At 51.0% G+C, this 15,403-nt stretch overlaps 1 protein-coding gene across 2 annotated transcripts; it reads right to left on the reverse strand.

Moving 5' to 3' along the window:
• Nucleotides 1-2,953: 2,953 nt before the first annotated feature.
• On the reverse strand, nucleotides 2,954-12,059 carry LOC104641064 (uncharacterized). Of its 2 annotated transcripts, XR_012834224.1 has the most exons (3): nucleotides 11,724-12,059; nucleotides 4,029-9,466; nucleotides 2,954-3,094 (listed from the first exon to the last, which is right to left on the reverse strand). XR_012834224.1 is itself a non-coding variant. In XM_075746766.1 (2 exons), the coding sequence occupies exon 2, from the start codon at nucleotides 9,267-9,269 to the stop codon at nucleotides 6,585-6,587; it is 2,685 nt and encodes an 894-aa protein (XP_075602881.1). In that variant the 5' UTR covers nucleotides 9,270-9,466; nucleotides 11,724-12,059; the 3' UTR covers nucleotides 2,954-6,584. The 2 variants fall into 2 exon arrangements, 1 of the variants encoding a protein (XP_075602881.1); XM_075746766.1 differs by having other exon boundaries at nucleotides 2,954-9,466.
• Between the last annotated feature and the right edge of the window lie 3,344 nt (nucleotides 12,060-15,403).

Consider the following 15,403-nt stretch of genomic DNA (forward strand, 5'->3'; position numbering starts at 1 on the left):
GGTGGAGGGGGACGCCGGGGAAGGGAGCACAGCCAACGCCTGAAGGTATGGCGTGAAGCTTGCCTAGCCTGCACGTTGCAAAAATCCCCCCGATAAAAAAAAAAACAAAACAACAAGCTGAAGGTGACGGGCTTGTCCTAACAAAGACGGCTCCAACAGATGTACTTTGGAAATTCAGCTTAAACCTTTTTGATTCCTATCTTTGCTCTGACCTGCAATTCACCTTCTACGCCAGATAGGCAGAGTTTAGTATTTATAAGCGGGTGCTGCTGAACCTCAATCTAACTCCGCATCGCTCTGCCACACTCATTTCCATGTTCCTATCCGAGCCGATCATGTAACACTCCGCTTTCTGCTGTAATCTGCAGCTATCTCCCCTGCAAGGGGATGGGAGAACATTGCTCATTCATTTCATAAAGCTATGAAAAATGAAAAGCACTGGCAAAGCCCATTGGTCTTTTCTAAGTAATATCTCAGCTTGCATCCCCGGGACTCTAGCTGTGGATTCAGATAGTATTTAGGGTCACCCCCACTTTTAGGAAGTGTATGAAGAAGGGGAGTAGAAAAGAAAGGTTAAGTTTCTCTTCTAATTCAAGAAGTGGTGAATAATCAATAAAATTAGGAGTTGACAGCTTTGAAATAGGTCCTCGGGGGAAAGATCGCTCTCTCTTTGTGCTGTTCTTCCTCTCTTTGCTTTGCATCTTCTGGTGGCTGTTGGCTGGTGTGTGAAGACTTGGAGGTATGGGAAGAACCGGAGTCGTAATCAGTTGCTTTCCCAGTGGGGAGCACCCAAATCAACCCACCCAAGCGAAATCCATCCACGCCAACCTTTAACTGATACGGTGCTGAGGGCAGCGGTTAAGCCAATTGATCGGTAACTGGGTTAAACAGGCACTGCTTCAGACCAGGCTTCTACGTCTTCCTTCATAAACTGATGAGAAATGCAGCTGCTTTGCAGCAAGAAAAGCGAGAAACCCTCAGCATCTATTCCCAAAAAAGCCAAACCAGAGAAATCTTGTCAGGGACTTTCCTTTTTGGTTTTCACTTCGGGAACAGAGCAAAGCTCTGCTCTTTCTTCAAAGGCTCCACGGTAGTGAAAGGAGTATTTATGTGAGACGCGTTGTTACAGCAACTGAACAGGAGCATGAGAATAAGGATTCCTGATCCTCTCCCATGTGAATAATTCTGTATTTCTGAGCTGTGGTTTCCTCCAGTGTCAGGCAGCAATAGCAGTAGTGTGGAAAGTGCCTTTAGGGCTGGTTATACTGGTGGCGTTTGCCACCCTCCCACTAACCCCAGCAGGTCCTGGCTGGGGTCCCGCGCCAGTTTGGGCTCATCCAGCAGGCAATTCCCAGTTGCATCGCTCTCAGAAGACATAAAAAATGAGCAGAGGTCTCATTCCTCCCTTTACTAACTGCCCCTGCTCTGATCAGGAGCCCCTTGGTAATTTTCCAAATCCTGCAACTCCATTTGCAAAACTATAAGGATGAAAAGAAAAGCCCACGATTGAATTTTCTGCCTCTTGGAGGAAATCAGATATGAAATAATAAATATATATTATATCCTCCAGGCAAAACCCTGCTTGTCACTAATACCTACAGATTAATTGTACTAATCCAGTGTGATCAAGGGGAGATGGTTGGCTACTTGGCACTATTTTGGTCCCGCGCTTATGAAACTCCATCTCCGTGTTTGAATGAAAAGTCTTTACATAATCGTAATCACTCAGATGATAAGAAAAGGACTAAACTGTCCCGAAACATTTTATCTTCCACGCAGATGCTGCCTATGAATCTTGACTTGATTAAATAACACGGCAACATAATATTTTGTTCTGAATAACAACTGTCCTTCTGCAGAAGGGAAGGAGCAAGTCTGCTCTCTCGACCGACTGTTTGCTGCAAACAGAAGTGGGGATCGATGGAGGTTGGAGGATCCGGCAATTCACCTGGTCAGTGAGAGTTGCTCGGAAAATAGCTAAGGGACACTGGGAAAAAACATCTGGTTGTGTTACCGAATGGCCTGTGACACACGTCTGGCTCCGAGAGGTCTCCAAATGTGCAGCCCAGGCGACATCACAAACCACAAAGCAAAATTAAGGTCTGGGGCAAAGCATGGGAAGGGAACAGGAGCGCCTGGGGACCAGCAGCTCAGCTGAGTGCACAAGCAGAGGATTTGTTAAATAAAAGTGTTTTGTGTCTTTTCTACCATGTCTACGTCCCACTTCTTAAGAAAGGGTCTTCTTGTGCCCCAGGAAGCACAGCACTGGGCTGGCACAGAGAAGTCTGGCTTTAGGATGCTCGTGATGCAAGGTGTGAATGCTCATGGTGCACGGTGTGAACACAAACAAAAGACCTCACTCTTGTTGCCTGTCCTGCTGCTCAGTCCCCGTTGATGAGGTGATTGAAAAGCTGTGATCACCAGCAAACAGGAACATCTCAGGAGGAGACAAGCAGGACGCACCAGGCGCTTGGAGACAAGGTTTCTCATTAGTCACAGTTTTCACCCATATTTTGCCTCTGTTAATAATTGATTTTTGCAGACTGATTTATATCAAGATGAGTGAGGACCTTTCATGTGCTTTTCCTAATGTTTGTGGAGAATTGAAAAGTTAAATCCCTTCTCAGTGATTCCTATAGCAAAACCTCAGGCTCACGCAGTCCCCCGTTCAGACTGGCAGGGATTGTGGACTGAAGGATTGAACTGAGATGAAGATGCTGGTGTCCTGGTCCCAGGTGGGTGCTTCTGTCCCAAGTTCTCACCTCCCCACCTCCACCGCATTCAGGATGACTTGAATTCAAGAACACTGAAGCACAGCTTTGTTCAGTACAGCAGAGGCAAACCATCTGCAAATCAGGGGAAATACAGAAAAAATCTAGGGGAAAGAGATGAATCCCATAGCTGGAGGATCCTATGCTTCAAAAGTATTCTGGTGCATGATATTAAAAAGAAAGACAATTGCAAAGTGTAATTTATTTTTCTTTTTAAAGAAAGCATTGGGAAGAATAGCAATTAACATCAGCTCATGTTAATATTTCAGTGGGTGTCCACAACTCCTGCTAGTTCCTCCATCTCCTGCACGGCTCCCTTCTGCCTTCCAATAAATAAAAGCAAAGTAATAAAAAATATACCTGGGAAATAATCATCTCCCTCTGTGTGGATTATACTGGCCTTTCCACACCCCTGTCTGCACCAGCTCACTCCCTTGGGAAGCCACACGCAGCCAGGACTGTTTGCAGGTTGAACTTCACCTGCATGGTGCAGCACAGCAAACAAATTGTTAACGGCTGGGATGTTCTTGCATCAGAGGCATCTGCAGCGCTGACTGTGCGCCAATTATGTCTAATAACTGCTGACTGGTGCAGCCTGTGTCCCTACAGCCCCTGCTCTTTTCCCAAATAGATTGGCTGCCGTGGGCTAAACCCACCATGAACCGGTGGGGACCTCTCCCTCCGAGCCCAGCTCCCCTTTGCAGCCCGTGGGGATGTAGCCAGTAGAGTCAATGAAGTCCTGGAGTCTCATCCCAAAATGGACATCTAAATAGGGCAGAAAAATCACTTTCTCCATCTCCTTCTTTCTCTCCTTTAATTTTATGACTGGCTCAGATGTCTGCATCTGTGCTGTAGAGACATGAATTCAGGTGAGGAAGCCAGGCCCAGAGCATGGTGGACCACTGAGTTAGGGAAAAATAGATATATTCCCAATTTGTTTTATTTTCTTACTTGACATTGGGAAGATTTGCAAGCGAGAGACTTTGTTAGACTAAGAATTCCTCTTCATTCACCCCATGGCAGTCAAACTTTCCTAGAAAGCCAATGGAAAACTTCCCACCCACAGCTCCTAAACACAGAGCTGCTCCTGTTCCCCAAAGGAGGCTCCAACTGGGCCATGCTCATGCTCTACTATTTGTCCTCCCGGGTCTTTTTTGAAAATTGCTTAGGCAAAGCCTTTTCTCCTTGTATCCGTGCTCCAAGTAACATGGTCTGTTACTCATCACTCATAATCCCCCTGTTTGGAAAAGCAGTCACCTAATCAGGGCAGAAGTTTTCCATGCGACATACGTAGCCGCTTTCTGATCATCCCCAGCTCGAGTTTGTTTACGTGCAGCGGGATTATTAGCAAGACATAATGTGAGTTAAAGAAATCAGGATTGGTTAGAAAAGGGGGGGCTGGATAATTTATTCCTCCCTGCCATTTAATTCCTGAGAGAAAACACCCAAGTAAGGGACAAGGTGGGGGCAACCAGTCAGCAAGGGCTGAGCCTACGCGCCCGCTCGCTGTCCCTTTAGCTTGCAGAAATAGGGCAGAGCAGTGCAAAAATTACTGGAGCAAGAACATCTTGCACAAAAAAAGCAAGCTTAAAAGGATACAAAGCTTTCAGGAAGCAGCAGTCTTCCAGCGTGGCCTGTTTTCCCGTGAGTGATTTAATTCCCCGCTTTTCATGTAATAGTTTAGCATACTGTTATCATGGTCTGTTATCAGTCTACCTATTTAGAGTTGATGAATTTGCCGCCGGCGAAACAAATGGAGGAAATAAAAGCCGATTAAAACAACAGAAATGCTGAAGGAAATCTTCAAAATCAAATCAATCTACTGAGAGGAAAAAAAGAATAAAATGAAAACGATCCTTAATTTTATGTAACTATCCGTTTGGCTCGTCTGGTGACTATGCAGGGTTTGAAGACAAACTGGCCCAGTTTTTGCAAGCTATTAGTACCATTGATCCTTCCTTCAGCTCCTGCTATCGCTTCGTGGCATCGGAGCTCTCTACCGTCGTTAATGGCAGGATATTAATTTAATGGACGGGAGGCAGAGCAGCAGGGCTTGTGCTGGGGGATGGAGCGCAGGGCACACGCCGAATCCAGCAGCGGTGAGAGCTGCTGTAAGCACGGGGGGGAATGGGATCATTTCACACCGGGTAATTCTAATGGGGGGGCTGCTTGAGCTCCAAAGGCACGTGCAGCTACCGAAAGTTAGCATTGCATGGGCATGGTGGTGTGCCTTGCTGCCTTCATGCAACCTCGAAGGCAAAACCTGGCTTTTGAGGAGGGAGCGGGAGGGTGGAGGGTGCTGCTCTGGGTACAGGGAGCACCCGGCGTTGGGGAGGGGGTGGCGAACCTCCTTCTTGCTGGTGCGGAAGCGAGCTCTGGCAGTAATGTCCAGGGTGCAAAAGCAACTGAACCCCCACCCCCAGCAAGTCTGAAGTGGCACTTTGATTGTCCAGCAAAGCCCTTCCTTCTCCCCCAAAATCACTCTGAACTGCAAGTTGGCTTGGCCAGGTGGCCTCCGAGGTACACCTTGGAGGTGGCCTCCGCGTCACTAAGCTGGGTCAGAGGGGTCCTATGGGACAGTGCAGCCCAAAGGGCCAGAGTCCACACCAGATGTGGTGAGATTCATCCACACCAGTGGTGGGCACAGCCTCTGCTGACCCCCAACTCCTCCTGGGTCGGTGGGATGCTGGGAGCAACCCAACGCCTCCTTTTCTTGGCAGAGCAACTAAACACGCCTTTTGCTGGTGCCATACTCTGGTCACAACTGCAAATGTGTGACACACAGGACAGTTGTAGAGGGTTTCTCCCTACCTCAGTGCAGCTGTACGTGGCACAGACCAGTGCTCTTCAGTTTTAGGAGCCACATCTTGGTGTTGCAACTGAGCACGTGGTGCAAGAAACCAGTCTGCCAACCTCGCAAATGCTGCTCTGAAACTGTGGCTGTGCAACGAATGCCCTAACTCCATAATAAATATGCCCAGGGATTATCCTGCACAATCAACCCATGCGTGAGGTTATTTTAAACTAGGAAAAATGATGTCTTCATATAAACCCTGCGTTAGTTCCCAGCCAGGGCTCTCACTTTGGATCTGCAAACTAAGCTGTGTGGGTGGGTGTTTGTCCTCCACGAGGAGTGTTACTGACCCCAGTGGCCCTTCCCCAGGTGCCAGTGGGGTCCCCATCCCCAAGTCCCTTGGCCATGACATCTTCCCTTATTTCTGGCTGCAATTTTTCCACAGTAGCAGATCCTGCACTGCTCCACATGTCTGCAGGATGGCCGATGCTGGTGTCAGCTGCTGGAAGGCTAGGGACCAATGATGGTCTGCTCTGGCTCCTGCCAGGAAGTTGGTGATGGTAAGCCTCATAATGTTTGGTGAGATTTTTGGACTTTTTTTTTTGTTTTGTTTAGAGCTCCAGCTCTTGGTGTCATGTGAATATATCCGAAATCACAGATTTCATTTACTTGCTTTAAAAAAAAATGAGCTTCTCAGCCCTCCTGTCAGCAAAACAAAAAAAACCCTCTTGAAATGAGGACTCATATAAAAGATATAAACACCCCCCCCCCCCCCCCAAATATGTATTTATATCCCTCTCCTGCCCTCAAATTTCACATTGTGTCAGCCAATTTAGACTGAGGTTTGACTCGGGGATTGCTGTGTGCTGAAGTCCAGATCCTCCCAGGTTTCCTCCTGTCTCCCACCAAATATTGTGAGATGCTCCCAGGGGACCGTGGACCTTGGTGGCAGACACAGGATCCCCATCCCAAGTGAGCAGGCATCAGCCCTTCCCTCCCTGAGTGCTTGATCCTTGCCATCATGGGATCTGTAGGACCTCATAGTCATCAGCATCAGCCTCTGTCTTCACCACAATGATGGGGCTGCTGTGGCCACCCACTGGCTCTGGTGGCACATGGCTGGTCGCCAGGTCCTCAGGGGGCTCCTCTACCTCACCAGGAGGGCTTTGCTTTTTGAGGTGGCTCCTCTGGTGCCTCTTGAAATGTCCAATGGTGGTGTAGCTTTGCCCACAGTCTGAGCAGATAAATGGGCCCCGGCGGGTGTGAGTGAGCTGGTGCTTCATGAGGTTGGCCTTCTGTGAGAAGCTTTTGCTGCACTGAGGGCACTGGAAAGGTGCCTCTCCTGTGTGGACCCGTTGGTGGGTAATTAAGATCTCCTTCCTCTTGAAGTCCTTCCCACATGTGGCACACTTGAATGGCCGGTCCTCAGCATGGGAGGGCTGGTGGAGCCGGAGTTGGGTCCTGTCAGGGAAGACCTGTCCACACTTGCTGCAGCGGTTAGGCTCATACTTGGTGTGGACTCGCTGGTGGGTGATGAGGGCAATCTCCTTGAGGAAACCTCTCCCACAGACAGCACAGGGGAAGGGCCACTTCTCACCTTGGGGTCCAAGGGGAACTGGGGCTTGCGGTGGCTGGTGCTCCCGTATGTGGACCCGCTGGTGGGTGGTGAGGGCGACCTTCTGGGTGAAAGCTCGTCCACAGACAGTGCAGGGGAAGGGGCGCTCGCCAGTGTGGGTGCGGCGGTGGACGATGAGACGGGACTTGTCGATGAAGGCTTTGGGGCAGTCAGCACAGGAGAAGGGGCGCTCCCCAGTGTGGATGCGGTGGTGGACTGCCAGCTGGGCCTTCTGGGCAAAGCCCTTCCCACACTCGCTACAGGAAAAGGGCCGCTTGCCAATGGGCAGCTGCTGACAGGGGACCGCCAGACTCTCCTCATCTTTGCCAGCCACTTTGGTGTTGGCATTGACATTAGCATTGGTGTTGGTCTGGACAGTAGCATTGGTTTTGGCATTGGCATTGGCATTAGCATTAGCGTTGGCATTGGCATTCGCCTTGCCTTTGACATCGGTGTCAGCGTTGACATTGTTGTTGGCACTGATGTCTTCGCCCCCTCCCTTGTCCCTGCCACGCTCATGGATGCGGCAGTGCTTGACCAAGGCGATCTTCTGGCGGAAGCCCTTGCCGCAGGTAGGGCAAGGGAATGGCCGGTCACCGGTGTGGATGCGCTGGTGGACGGTGAGGCGTGACTTGTCACCAAAGCGCTTGCCACAGTCACCGCAGGGATAGGGCCGCTCACCAGTGTGGACACGTTGGTGGGTGACCAGCTGGGTGCGCTGGGTGAAGCACTTGCCGCACTGCCTGCACCCATAGGGCTTCTCCCCAGTGTGGGTCCGCTCATGCTTGGTCAGCTCCCCCCGTTTGGCAAAGTCCTTGCCACAAGCCCCACAGTGGTGACCCTGGCCCTCGGCATGAGCCCGCTGATGGTTGGCCAGGTTGCCCTTCTTGGTGAACACCTTCCCACACTGCCCACATGCATGGATACCACCGAGGGTGGTGGTGGACTGCCCACCCTCTGCAGCACTGGAGGTCTCCTCCCGCACATGGACACGGCGGTGGGCCGTGAGGCCGACCTTCTGGCTGAAGCTCTTTCCACAGGTGGTGCAGGTGTGGGGGGCCTTCTGGGCATGGTGGCCCTGGTGGTGCCACAGCATCTCCCTCTTGCTGCCAAAATGGTCCCCACAGGCTCTGCAGATGAGGGCATCGGGCAGCTCATGGGTCTGCTGATGCCGGGCGAGGTGGATCTTCTGCCGGAAGCACCGTCCACATGTGGGGCAGGGGTAGGGCTTCTCCTCTGTGTGAATCCTCTGGTGGGTCACCAGCACTGACTTCTTCTTGAACTCCTTCCCACAGGTGCTGCAGTGGAAGATCTTCTCCCCTGCTGGAGTGGATTTGGCCATGATGGCCCTGGCGGCATCCTGCTGGGCACCCTTGGCACTGTGGACCTGCTGGTGCTTGATGAGAGTGATCTTCTGGTGGAAGCCACGGCCACACACCCCGCACTTGAAGGGACGGTCACCCGTGTGGATCCGGTGGTGGGCCACCAGGTGTGACTTGTTCACAAAGCACTTCTTGCAGCTGCTGCACTGGTAGGGCTTCTTACCCGTGTGGATGCGGTGGTGCACAATGAGCTGTGACTTCTGGGTGAAGTTTTTCCCACAGTCCAGACACTTGTACGGCCGCTCACCTGTGTGGATCCTCTGGTGCTCCTTGAGTTGTGATTTGGTGATGAACCTCTTGCTGCAGTTGGTGCAGGGAAATGGTCTCTCACCTGTGTGAGTCCGGAGATGCTTGGTGAGGTCCACCTTCACCCTGAAGCTTTTCCTGCACTCAGTGCAGGCATGGCACTTCTCCCTTCTCTCAGGATCACTCTGTGTACTGTGCTTGCTATGGCCTTCCCCATTGGCCTTCCCTGCAGCTCTGATGGTTTCTTGGTCATACAGCTCTCCAGCCTGGCCAGCATCATCCTCCTTCTCACAGCCTTCAGCCTCTACCTCCTCCTTATGGGATTTCTGGTGGGCCGCCAGGATGCCCTTGTACTTAAAACTGTCCCCACAAATCGTGCAAGTGTACGACTTCTCCCGAGTGTGGCTGACAAAATTCTCTACCTCCAAGAGCTCCAGTGTCATCATGGCTGGCTGTTCCATCACCTGGTTCTTCAGAGGTGGGACCCTGGGTGGTGTTCACTAGGAAAGGCATTGCTGGGACTCCTCCCAACCATTGCCACCAGTTTTCCCTGCCTGCCAGGGCTGCTGGGAGGTAGCGACCATGGGAAAGTGCCAGCTCTGGTTTGAATTACTCTTCTTTAGATGAAAGCCTATGTTTTCCTTCACAAGGGCTGAACCTGAGAAGAAACCAAGACAGGTGTTATTGTCAAGGTGAAAAGGAAAAAAAACCCAAACCTAAACAAACCACTTTTAGTGTGGTAAGCTGTCATGTGGAAAAGAACATCATAAATAAAAGCCCAGCCAAGCTTAGTTAATTCTAATAAAACCAAAGGCCAAGAGACTGTAAAATCTAGGAGGGGATTGAAGGGGGTTGCTGGAACTGCCTGGCTCAGGCTGGAATTCCTCCATATCTCCAGCACTCATGACAAGAAACTTGTGGTTTGGGGGTCTCCTCCTGCTGTGCTGATTTCTGAGCAGGAACCAACACGACTTTTCCTTCAGAGGGGTGGTAAAGGCCATCACGGACCAACTCACGGTCATCAGCACCTCTAGAAGTAAATCTCCTTTGGTGAAGGCCACACTCAGATCCATTTCTGGGTGGTGCAATCCCTGCTCTGAGCCAGGATGACCAGACCAGGGGCTGGGGCCACAGCCAGGACCAGACACGTCCCATGTGAAGAGTGGTCATTGAGATCACCCTCAGTGCACTGGCAGAGAGGGACCTTCTGGGACCATAGGGGGACATGTTGAGGATGAGCAAACAGCTGCTTGTCTCTGGGACATACCAGGTTGCGCTCCCTGGCCTCCAGACAGCACCCAAATCTCACATCTGTGAAACAGAACTGCCGGAGCTTTGTCTGAGGCTCATCTGGCTGTGTGAATCCCGTGGGGCTCCCATTTATTGGGAGGTGCCACATTTATTTCTCTAGAGATTTTGTGTCACATCCAGTGCAGTGAGGGGACAGGGACATCTGGGTCACTGCTTCAGCCAGACAGGCTGGAGGCAGAAGTGGAACTCACACTGATGTCCTCAGTTCCCTGTGCAGCACAGGGCAGACACCAGAGCCCATGCAAGGCTGCTGGGGCTGGTGGCCAGGAAAATATTTGAATGGACAGAGAGGTCCTCCTGGTGTCCAGGGGGACAGCAAGGGGTAAACTCCTTCTTCTGTCCCCTTTCTCTGTGGTTGGACTTCCAAAAGTCCATCTTTGCCTTGGTGTCAGCTTCAATTTCCGGGTTGTCATGCCTGACTCATGAAGGGTGCAGCCACAACACCACCAGCATTATTGACCCAACTGCATGAAAAGTCCGGGCTGAAGAAGAACCCCATTTGCCATAAGCTTTCATCATGGGAGAACCAGCACCAAACTTATCTGGGGCAGCTCCTGGGGAGGGGGTCCCTGATGGTGGTCCAGCCAGCCAAAATTCTGTCCTCCCCTGCTCCTTGATTCCCAAGTGCCCCAAAGTGATGAGGCACCCTGAGAAGCCCCTGCCCAACTTCTCAGCTGGGCAAAGGGAGCCCTGACCCCAGCAGACATCCAGGGAATTTGCAGCTCCTCTGCTCCCTTCTCACCAAGAGAAAGGAAGGGTGTTGGGTCACATGTTCTCTGGAGACCTTTCAGTTAGGCTGAGAAATGGAGTTTGCTTTTACTCTCTGTGGCCCAGAGATGAGTCTGGGCAAACTTTTCTCTCTGGCTATTTCATGTGCTGGGCTGTTTTTCCCAGAGGTGGCTGCGTGTCAGCACAGCTGCCTGAATTTCACTTGTGAAACACATGAACGAACGGGAACAGCTCCTCAGCTGCTGCTCTGCTCCTTTCACTGGGGATAACCCCCCACACCAGCACACACACACACACACACCAGCACACACACACACACACACCAGCACACACACACACACCCCAGCGCACACACACACACAGAGAAACACAGGGGCACAGGCAGGCACAGCTCCTCCTTGCAAGGCAGAGGCTGGACTTATTAACCCATTCCCACCCATGCCTCCATCACTCCTGAAAGCATTTGTCGCACAGATGCCCCAGAAGCATTGTTTTTTAGGCAGATGTTAAAGGACAGATGCCCCTTCCCGCGTTGTGCTGCTGTTCCTGCTCCCTGCATTTAGCCAAGCCGCCTGCTCCTATGCCGAGCAGGACCTCTGGCTCCATCGGTCGCCTCCAGCCAGGGGAGCAAGGCAGATCTCTCAGGCAGGATTCAGCCTGAGAAGGACAAGCAAGGAGATTTATCCCAGCCGGGGCAGTTCGCTCCACCGCAGCCAACCTTGACAAACACTCCAGCTTTGCAGCAGCGACCCCAACTTCCAGAGATGTCCTGCTGCTGCCTGGGACGGTGTGGGACACATGCAGACACCACAGAGGGGTTCAGCCCTGAACATCCCGTTCTGGCCCCAGACATCCCAGCTCAGCCGTTTACTGACCTGTCTCCCATCTCCCTCAGCAGCACGCGGGTATGGAAGCGTCCAAGTGTCATTGGCCAAATTTTCTTATTTCTTGCCCACTTTGAGCTCTCCTTCTTCCAGCTACTTCGTTCATGTCTGCTGGTGCTGACTCACAGGAAGTCTGTGTCAGTGATGTAAAAACTACCGGGGGAGGAGAGACAGAGAAAGAGGAGCTGGGTCAGGGAGAGAAGGGGCTTGGGGGTAGGAAACAGCAGCCCTGAAACCTCTCAGGCATGAGTGGGGGATCCCCAGCCAGCGCTGCCTCCCTGCCCGTACCGCTGCCTGGCTGCCCAGCGCCTGGTCCCTGCACAGGCGCTGCCTGGGCTGCAGGCTCCTGGGAGCTGTAGTCCTCAGCAGGGATGCTGCTCGCCCCATTCGCTTTGGAGGATGCCTGTGTTTGGTGGCTGGGGGTTGTTTTAGGGAAACGTGATGCCCACACTGCAGCAGGCTGGAAATAGCTTTAGATTTACATCAGTTCTCTTTTTTAACTGCTACTTTTAGGCAGTTGAACAGCACTGCTTTGCATTAGAAGTCCCCATTATGTAAGTCTGAGCCTTCACTGTGGATGCTTTCACTCTCTGTTCGTGCAGCTGCCCCCCTCAGAGCTGTGCAAGCAAGGCAAGCCATCCTACCCTCCTCTTCCCTGACCTTTTTTGTCTGTGCATCTCAAAACACTTTGCAAAAGGGAAATGCAGTGAGATGACTTGAAGGCTGGAGAGGGACTGTTTACAAGGGCATGGAGTGACAGGAAAAGGGGTAACAGGGTTTAAGCTGAAGGAGGGTCGATTTAGATTAGATGTTAGGAAGAAATTCTTCCCTGTGAGGGTGGTGAGGCACTGGAACAGGTTGCCCAGAGAGGTTGTGGATGCCCCATCCCTGGAAGTGTTTAAGACCAGGTTGGATGGGGCTTTGGGCAACGTGGTCTAGTGGAGGGTGTCCCTGCCCGCAGCAGGGGGTTGGAACTAGATGATCTTTGAGATCCCTTCCAACCCAAACCATTCTGTGATTCTACAAGATTCTATGACTTGAGGTGTTTGGTGAGACAGTGGCAAAGACCAGGTCTGCATCCTCTGATAGACACAGTGGAGGAGGTCTCCACCCAGAGAGTCCAAGAAAATTGTTTCATCCATGTGGCTGTGAGTGTCCTCATGAGTCCCGGACTGCCTGTTCCTGGGTGCTTTGTAGCAGTTAGCAGGCTGCCTGGATTAGGTTGTGGTTATAACCAGCAGCACCGGTGCCTACAGAAATCCACAGTAAATCCATGGTCTTGCCAATCTGGCTCACATAGCAGGTCCGAGAGCATTTGGTGGCTTCTGGACATGTGCTAAGTCAGGGTGATGGAAAACCCAAGCCATGTGTCTGAAAGAAATGGTGATGTTCCTGGGTAACGGAGCACAATTTTCTCAACTCTCATGTCTTTACCTGAAACTTTTAGTCTGAGCCAGAGCTGGAGGAAGGATGAGTCCCAGGGCAGAGCTGGATGATGCCATGCTGAATGGAGTTTAGCTGTATGGATGCAAGCCAACTTGGTGCCCTCAGGGCTGGAGAAGTGTCCTTGGCTCAGCTGAATTACTCAGACAAAGCCACTTTGCCTAGTTAGTAGCGAGAAGCCTTTGAAAGTGGGGGTTCTGCTCCTTTTCACCATCTGTGCCTGTGCTTTCTTGGGACTGTGGGTGCATGATGAGTCAAGTTAGTTAGATGTCTTGGGAAAACACCCTGAAAACAACAACAAAAAAACCCAACAAAAAAAGAGAAAAACCCTATAAGAGCTTTCCACTGCTTCAGGCAGCTGAGTCTTCTTTTCCATCTCTCCCACCTCAAATTCTCAAGGTCTGCTCTAATTTCTTTTGCAAGTATTATGGATCTAGGCCAGGCAAAGACCTCAGGGAATGGGGTGGAAGAGCAAAGGATGATTTAAAGGTTACCTGCCACAAAACTGGGCAGCAAGGACATGGCTAGCTAGCCGGGGAGACAGATACAAGGAGCAAGGGCTGGGGACACTGCGGCTGCCATAGCTCTGGGAACAGATTCATTCCAGACTTTGCAACCATGATCACTGAAAGTAAGGTATGGATCAAGGTTGTCTTAGTTTATATTACAAGCACAAGAAAACCAAAGTACAATGTAAGAACACAGAAAGGCCTGACTCTGATTCTGCTGGGTCCTGGACAAGGGTGGGATTTATTTGTTACTGTCATCCATGGAGCAGGAGAGGCCCAGAGGTGATGACAGCCCAAGCTGCAGAGCACAGGCTGAGTGCTTGGGTCCCTTCTGGTCCATGGAGAGGGGACAAGTTTCTCCATAACGTGATTCAGGGACAAAAACCTCAGTCAGATATCCTGGATCACCTCTCAAAGAGCTTTTCTGTCTATTTTGACATGTGGTGGAGGTGGGAGACATGAAGAAATCTGGATGCATGGTTCAAGGTCTGAAGGGGATCAAAAGTCCCATCAGCGTCAATGATTTTCAGCACTCCAGGACAGTGACCCCAGGGAGGAGAAAGCACAGCCTACTGCAGAGATGAACAGCCTGGACCACCTTTCATGGTGGGTATTTTAGCATACTATACGCCCACTCTTCTCTGTGGACCTGCACCACCTGGTACACCAACAGCGAATGTCTCATAAGGCTTATCCTTGGCATGGATATCCCTGCCTGAGGGATGGTGCCTCCTTGGCCTGGCTTGTCTTGCTCCTTGCGAGGATGCTGCTTGGTCCTAGTGCATCTCCTTCCAAACCCTGTAGACAACTTTGGACCTTCCTCCGGTGGGCCATGGCATTTCTCCAAGAAGCTCTTCCCACATGTACCTCACTGATACGCTTGTGTGTCTTCAGGGCTTGGTACAGAGTACCTCCTCACAATGCTCAGGGTTTTTTTTCTTCTCTTTCTTGCTTTCCCTGCTCTGGCTTTGCTGGTGGAGTCCCCTTCATGCACCCTTGCATTTGTTATTCCCACGTGGGGTGTACAGACCTGGGTGAGTGTCTGGAGGCCACGTGGCCATATTCTTGGTTTCCACCTTTCCCTAACAGAGCAGGCTGATGTGCAGAGCCAGGTGCTTTGCTGCCAAGGAATAAATGTTTACAGCTACTGTGTTTCCAGCCAACATCTGTTTATTCTTGTCTTTATTCAGCTTTGTTGAGATTTTTTTGAGGGGAGAAGCTCTCACTTCTTCTTCCTCATTTCAATTCCTGGTCTGGTTCCTATTTTTAGCATCCCTTTCACGATGCTTCTACTTTCTTCAAACTACCACACTGTAAATCTGCTGGGCAAGACATGAAATAAAACTGCATGTCAGTGCCAAAGCTGGAGAAAAAGCACATACAGAGCTGTCATTTATGAAATGCTTGAATTGCCCTAGCTACAGTAAAGAGCAGGAGCTGCGGCTTGATGTAGTAAGCACCAAACAGAGGTTGACATTGGGACCGCTATGTTTAGGTCTGAGCCCTGGCACTGAGTTATCCCCTCTGCCCCTGCTTCAGTTCATTTCCAAGTTTTGCTTATATATTTATTTGGAAGGGAGAGTGCTTGTTTTACTCGTTCTTTCATTCCTGACCACTACTCCGGTTGTAGACAACCATGGGAATACAACAGGCTTGGTCACGTCCGCTACCTTTTCTCGCTGTTGCACTCTTAGAAACGTGCATGCTGTTATTTCCATC

This window comes from Balearica regulorum, chromosome 2, assembly GCF_011004875.1.
Source record: "Balearica regulorum gibbericeps isolate bBalReg1 chromosome 2, bBalReg1.pri, whole genome shotgun sequence".
NCBI classification, from domain to species: domain Eukaryota; kingdom Metazoa; phylum Chordata; class Aves; order Gruiformes; family Gruidae; genus Balearica; species Balearica regulorum.

Coding starts and splice junctions, on each gene's coding strand:
- LOC104641064 (XM_075746766.1), bottom strand. CDS start 9,269: ATGGAACAGCCAGCCATGATGACACTGGAGCTCTTGGAGGTAGAGAAT.